Source organism: Montipora foliosa, chromosome 3, assembly GCF_036669935.1.
Source record: "Montipora foliosa isolate CH-2021 chromosome 3, ASM3666993v2, whole genome shotgun sequence".
In the NCBI taxonomy this organism is placed as follows: Eukaryota; Metazoa; Cnidaria; class Anthozoa; order Scleractinia; family Acroporidae; genus Montipora; species Montipora foliosa.
The window spans coordinates 10,371,299-10,378,977 of NC_090871.1; the positions used below are offsets into that span (position 1 = coordinate 10,371,299).

At 37.3% G+C, this 7,679-nt stretch overlaps 1 protein-coding gene across 1 annotated transcript in view; it reads right to left on the bottom strand.

The window, feature by feature from the left end:
- Positions 1 to 7,679, bottom strand: part of LOC137996719 (C-1-tetrahydrofolate synthase, cytoplasmic-like) — a 44,670-nt gene that overhangs the window by 23,876 nt on the left and 13,115 nt on the right. The window contains exons 11-15 of the mRNA XM_068842264.1: positions 7,364 to 7,456; positions 6,704 to 6,780; positions 3,214 to 3,269; positions 1,584 to 1,662; positions 19 to 113 (exon numbers count right to left, since the gene is read on the bottom strand). Coding sequence (XP_068698365.1) covers positions 19 to 113; positions 1,584 to 1,662; positions 3,214 to 3,269; positions 6,704 to 6,780; positions 7,364 to 7,456 — 400 coding nt within the window. The remainder of the gene's footprint in view (positions 1 to 18; positions 114 to 1,583; positions 1,663 to 3,213; positions 3,270 to 6,703; positions 6,781 to 7,363; positions 7,457 to 7,679) is intronic.

Below are 7,679 nucleotides of genomic sequence, written 5' to 3' on the forward strand. Positions count from 1 at the left end.
ATATTATTATATCCTTACCCAGCAACGACAATGTATCTCCCATTTGGCTGATCCTGAAGTCTTTCCAAGACACTTAGGGAAACCTTAGCCTTCTTGTTTCCATAAAGCTCAATCTATAAGAAAATTTAAGAATCAAAGGCACCAATTTGGTAAATAAATGGGAGTGTCAACCTCGTTTCAAGGCTTTTCTCGGCCCTACTCTGGGTGGTTGCTGGAGTGTTGGAAACCTGGGAATGGACAAGTAAGATGGGAAATGGAGAAGGTACCAATTATTCCTGATCTACCTCTTTTCTTTTCATACAATCCCCACCAAAAAGATTGTGACACCAAACCATCTTTGAACCCCCCTCCCCCTTAACAATGTTGATTGCATGAAAAGTTTCAGGATTCCTGGAAAAATGCCATACTCTTTGAAACATTGAATATGGGGAAGGGATGAAGTGCTATGCAGTGTCAAGTGGGATTGAACCCCCAAAAAGGCCCACCCCTATTATTTTTTTTAACCACAACCCAAAAGGTAAAAATCCCTTTCCAGACAGTTGATAAATAAGCCGGTTTAAAAATACATAATTGGTTTGAACAAATCAAACTCGTTGCAAAAACAAGTTAGATGCTTTGAAAAGAAAATGAAACCAAGAATAAAATTAAACCACAACTTATACCCTCGAAATCCTCAATGAATGTGCACACTATGGTGATTATCATTCATGTGCAAAGAAAGCACTTTTTGTGAAAGAGTATGTCTAAAGCAACTTTGCCTGTGGCCTTTTATGTGGCTGATACAATTTGTGATGTACACCTTGTACAATAATGACAATGCATTGTCCTGACATGGGATTGGGCTTTCTTTGGAGTTCCTTTATTTTTCTTTCTTCAATTCTATACACTGTGTCCTTTGTTGCCATACCAAGCATGTGAAATGAATCTGACCATTTTGGATTTTTTAAGCCTTCTCAACTCAATTTAACCAGTTACTGTAATCAGGTTTATAAAAGGTATACACCTAATTACAGTTTTCTTTTGGCATTTATTGGGAATACACGTACATCCAGTGATTTAAGACTTCAAACAAACAGAAACTATCAACTATTAACTGCCTAACACAACATTTTTTTGCCTTTGATTCTGGTCACATTTACCCAGCGAGTAGTTGGTTTCTCCTATGCTTCCCAACTTGAAGAGAGAAACCACTGCGAGCAACCGTTAGTTTCTTTGAGTGAGCTGCCATCCAGTGCCAAGGGCGAATAAATTAAATTTGAACAGATAAAACGAGTTAGTAAACTTGTTTTGGCACCTGCGCGTGCATTCAGCTATGTAAATGCTGCGTTTTGGCAAGCCTGCTGTGTAGTGATTACCTACGAAGACGAAGTGATGTCATATGCATCACATGGGGTGTGACGTACTTCACACATGCGCGATGGAATATTAAACAGTTGCTCGTAGCGGTTTCTCTCTCGGGAAGTGTGGGAGAAATCAACTGCTCACAGGGTAGTCACGTTTTTCAATGGGCTCAACTTAGAAATATTCTGCCAAATTTTGCTTTTCAATGACAGCTAGGGTACTTCCTTGTCCACTTAGCTCACCTCATGTTCAAGAATAGTAGCTTCTTTCGCTACTGTAGAAATTTTCTTGGGCATCTGTTCCTTGGAGATATCAATATCACTAGCAATTGAAAATAAATTAATAATAAAAATCAGTAATACTCACAACAATAAAAAAAGCACTCAGTTTTTACATAGACACAAGACTGAGGCTTGTGCATGATTTCCCAAACAAGATAAATAAACTTGCTCAGGTAAAGCAAAGAGACGATGCAAATGGTCTTACAGCAGCCACGTCTGGCTGGAAAATGGCCACACCAGCTAGACAAAAACATAACAGGGATAAAGAATTTGGTTCTTTCTGTATATCCAGAAATTCAGGTAATTAGATGCAAGCTCAATTTTGATATCACACTCCCTAAAGTCTAAGCATCGTTTTCCCACCTCTTCTAGCAATGAGGTATGTATAAGCTTTAACATTGTTTTTTGGAGAGGGTAAATGCAGGTGATTATCTTTACTCGAGGAATGGAGTTTGGGGGACACTGCAACATTAATAATATTGTCTGTAAACCCACATGCGAGTCAGGGCTGTCAATAAGGGACGGTAGCAAACCGCCGGCTAGTAAGCCATCTTCAGCTGGCTACTTTCGTCTCATTTTACCAATCAAGGTGAAAAAACTTAAACTTGTTAAATATCGTTGAAGAAACTTTCAAACATTCTTGTCCCCGTTTTGAGTAGAGGCATATTTTACGAAGATTAATTAAACAAGTCTAAATCACCAAAGAAATGCTTGGGCTTGATCGTTCATGCGAATGGTGTGGAATGCCTAAATAGTTCCCAGTCTTGCGCTTAATCTGACGAAACAATATGGTGTCCAAGAATGTGCCAAGCTCACTTTCTTCTACTTTCAAATGTATTGACAGCCCTGCGAGTGATGTTGAAGTTGGAGAGAAGAGCTAGGGAACACTTTTGTGACACTTAAATGGCCATGCATCTAGTAATTACAATGTACCTGCATCTCTGGACGAATGGGGATGAAAATAAAACAACCTTTAAGACAATAATCAGGATGGGGTTTGGATGACCGTAAATGGATGCGGAAGAGATGATGAAATGTGGACAAAAATGATGGAATAAGGACAAGCATGGTATAAGAATGGCAGTCTAAGAAAGCAAGGCAAATAGCCACATTTGGAGTCCCAATACTATTTAACACTCCAGAAAATGAACGGTATTCTTGGTCCAAAAATTTCTTTTCTTCCACTTAAACAAATCGTCAGCAATTCCAGAGGGAAAGACTCTTCATGTAAATATAAATAGAGATAGAACAAACATTGCATCCCCTCTTTTCTGCTTTCAAAGCCTCTTTTTTTGTAACCCAACTAGAGACGGAAAAAATTTCACATTTTAAAAGTATGTGAACCAATCTGACCTACATGTAACAAGCAATGGATCAACAAAATCATCCAATTTTTACTGGTTAAGTGGCATTAGCACCCATGATAAACTTTAATATGCAAAAATCTTGGTTTTCACTCGTCATATCAACAACTTTTTTTTTTGTTTAAACTGAAAGAAAAGAAAAGGTTTCCACAGGAATAGAGATCAAGTCTGGGACACCAACATGATGGAACTGATATCATTTCCTGGTGTTATCTACTAATCAGTACCTAGGAACAGGTCTTTTAAGATTGAGTGGCAAATAACGGATGTTCCAAGGACCTCCCTGTGAAATGAACCAATTAGAAATAAGACACAAAGTAACTTGAAGCAATGGATCTAAAATGTTTGTCAAAGAAGATGGGTTGAGGTACTGTACTCTGGGTTTGTTGGTCACCACTATTGTATGGGGCATAAGGTCTAATTGCATGTGTGTCCTCTCTGTCTATACTGGGGCAGTACAATTCAGGGTTTGGATAAGAGCAGCCCTTTATTGGAAATTGATGGTGCACAACAGCGTAGCAAAAAAAGATTGTGCCACACTGGGAAATTTTTAGTGCAGCTTGCATTATCAAGATCCAGAAATTACGTTTATTGGCCGAGGTGCTTGGAGACCATACAAGATACAAGACAGTTTTCCACAGAAAAGAAAAAAAATGTAACAAAGTTCAAATTTTACCACAAGTGTTGTTCACGTCCACAAGTCCATTCTGACAAGCCTTCTTCTAATCCAACTTATCTTGGCTCAAAGGGATGATTACAAATCAGTTGTAGGTTCCGAAACAAGTTATGATGCGCAAGTTAGATGTTAATCAAGTACATGTAGTTACCAACAAAATCAGTCAGAAATCATTTTTATTTCAGTTCAACACACCTTCCAAAGATACAATCATGAAGAGAAACATTACATGACAAAGAGTGGTTATTACCGGTATTAAACATTATTTTTTTGCAATAATAATAATAATATTGTTATCTGATGATATGCTTGGCTTAATTATTATAATTAAGGCAAGCACATCATCAGAAAATCTGATTTCAACTCTTACAGATCCTTATCACTGTGCCTATACAATGTTGTTCACTATCTGACGAGATTGATCCTTGGGGAGCAAAATTGTGAGAGCGTTAGCCTTTCGCCTAATTGTTCCCACTCTTAACATGCAAGCTGGATCAAGGTTAACGTTATTGTTGGTCCAAGACTATGCACAGAAAAGTTGGAATCCGGATTCTCTGGTTTTGCCTAGAATTTTTTTTGCTTTGAGATGATTCATTGATTTGGGTTAGTTTCTACAGTGTCCTTTTCCCAATTTGTACCGCAAGCATTGGGTAACTGGATTAATAAAATAAGAAGTTATTCCAGTTGAAAATGTCCGTTCTTTCCTACTAAGTAATGTTTCCTGAGAAAGGGAAGGACCTGGACAAAACGCTGCACAACAAGAAGATGTTTTTCTTTGTCTTAAAACCAAAATGAAATGACTCCGACTTATTGAACACAAAAAGAGCATGACATTTTCATCTGTGTGAAATTGGAATACACAGCAGTAAATTACCACAAAACAATCTAAAAACCAGGCTGATATGAACAAAGCCACAAGCAATAGCTTAATTACCGATTGATTCCTATGGGTGAGACTTAACATAATTATTTTACTCTAACACCAAATGATTTTACTGGTCAATGGGAGCGGTTTAGGAGTCCATTGGTTAATAATCACTACATCCACTCAAAAAGTACATTGTAATAAGTTCCCTTTGACCCATCGACTCCTACGAGTGAGACTTAATAGACTTTACTCTGTCAATCGAACAGCTGCCAGACTAATGGAGTGAAAACCACACAAAATAATGTATCCTTTCTCAGCTGAACTGATGACTAAACCATAATTATGTTATTAGAAATAAAGTCGTTCAAATGAGTGGATGTTTCTACGTAATCGGATTTCATTAACACGGATTGTTGTGATGTTGAAATCGTCATAGTTTGTACTTTGTACCTGATCACGTGACTGGGAGTAAAAGCACTTGAGTTCATGAATGAATGGCGTCGTGTTGCTTTTAGTTTATGCTCGCCGATAATTCACTTAACACGGATGACCTCACGTAGGGTCACATTTATTAATGTAAACCTTTATAGAGGAGAGAAAAAGGGAGAAGGAGATGAGCGAAGCAAAGCTTGCTTGTCAAGAGATCAAAATGTGCGCAGACAACTATGTTTGGGTGAAGTGACTCCCAACACACTTAGTTGACTTGTACATCGTTGGGCCTCAATTAAGATTTCCTTTGAGTATTGTACTAGAGGTACATGTAATCAGAGACCAACATTAAGTTAAACATGGCATTCTGTTTGGCACAAAAAGGGCACCAGGCTAAACAGGAAACTTGCATTTTCAGCAGAAAATCAAACCTTCGCAATGGTTAGATGCAAAAATAATATATTGTACGATTCTGTAGAAAACTGCCTTGCACCTCACATGGTCACAGATCCTTCCCTGACTCAAATAATTACACTTTTGCCTTAAGCATTTTGCAGTTTGTTCCTGGTTACTTTGTCCATAATTTCAAACAATGTATTTTATTCAAAAGAGCACCATGGCACTTACCAATTGAAATTAGAACCCTTGTCATTGCAGCTATAATTTTACCACAGAGACACTCATTTCAACCTTCATGTTGGCCATAATTTTTGTATAGAACATTACATTGCAAAAGTTTTAGGGATGGCCTCACGGAAAAAGAGACCTAATACATGCATTCCTATTAAACTACAATTACTGTTAAAAACTTAATTTTTCCACAACACAAACCTCTTCCATTTTTGCATTGGTGACAAATAATGACAATGAAAAGCAAAACGTAGTAACACTGAGTTTATATTAGACTATTAGTCCCGTTTTTGTTTTAGGTAAGCAATGGACGGTTGAAGGGAAACTTCACTCCTACTCATAGAAGAATAACTTAAAACTGGAAGAGCAAATTAAATTAATGTTGGTGATCAAATGTGCTTAAGATTTTTTTTGAAAGGGTGTATCGGATCAGAAAGGAATTACCAGACAGGGTATTATTGTAGAATCACTTTTTTTCACTTTCAAATTTCCATGAACCACTATCTTGAATATTTGAGATACATGTAACAGTAACTGTTGCCCTATTGTTCTGACAATGGTGACAAAGTCACGATATTTTATCATTATTTATTATTATTATTATTATTATTCAAGATGGTAGTGCTCACAAAAATAATGTGAAAATAAAAAATTAATAATTAATTCTGAAATTCATAAAAAATAAAATACTTCTGATGTAAACACTCTTCGAAAAAAAGTATGACAAATTTGATTGTCAGAATTAATTTCTGTTACTTTTTTGTGGGAGGGGAAGTTCCCTTTTCAATGGCACTTTGGAACTTATCATTTGTCACATCTTAGACCAATGCACCCGAGGGCTGCCATCGTTAACTGGCTACTACAAGATTTAATAATGATACATTGTACAATGCACCACAATTTGGAAAAGACCCACTATCTACATGTACAATGTATGGCCTGCTTCATCCGTTGGTAATGACAGCCACAACACCACAACATTATTGAATTTCAACATTTGTACAGTCTGAGTTTACACTGTCTCATTTGAAACATTTCATTTACGCAATACTAAACGTTTGAAGTAAGGGAACAATGGTGCTAAGGTTAGACCCATTTTCAAAGTTGGAGAGACCTTTTGCATGTGCAGAGACCTCTTGGCACTGTCCACTGTATTCATCATCAACATGGCGACCGTCATTGGGCCAACACCTGCCAAATAAAAGAAACAAGCAAAATTCATGTGGGTGTGAAACTCGAAGACTCGCTATTGTAATGCTATAAACAAAACTGTTTTAACCCATTGACTCCTGGCCGTGTGACTTGATAGATTTTACTCTTTCTAACACCAGACGATCTTTCTTAATGTTTTCTTTTTTTTTTGGTGCGGTTCAGGAGTTGGCCCCAATTTCAAAAAAGGAGTGCAAAAAAACTCCACAATAAGATTTGTGGTACCATTTGCTGTAAGGGAAGTCACAAGGTTAACCCCCCGAGTCGGTGAAAATCATGTAATTATCATAATTACTGCCCTAGTTGGTTAGGTTAAAGAGGGACACTCTGTGACATCGACAACAGCCTCAATTCACTAAGACTGACCAGTGCTTTTAAAGCATTACTGGGTTTTAGAGCAAGGATAAATGCGGCCCTTTTCCCTTTTAGTGCAAGTATAGTGGTTTGTGATTTACTGCTAGAAACTCGCTGCGTGATGTCAAAACAAGTAAGATCTCACACAAGAAGTATTACACACAGTTATAACAATACAGAAGAGCTAAAAATTGTCGCATTGTCTACCAACCTCCAGGAACAGGGGTTATCCAGCTTGCTCTTGTCTTTGCCTCTGAAAAGTGTACATCTCCAAGAAGCCGACGCCCACTCTTCTTTGTCTCATCTTGCAATATAAATTCAAAACACTTTCACTTATAAACTGGTAGCAAAGAGAAATGCAAAATAATGAGGATTGAAAAGTAAGGATGAACTTCAGTGTAATGTTGTGACCTCATAATTGGGAAAATGTACACTGTACACCAACAGTTATCTGTTTAAAGGCAGTAAGCATTGGTTTCTCATTCAATAGTTATTTATCAGTCAGTCTTCAGTACTCTGTTAGCATG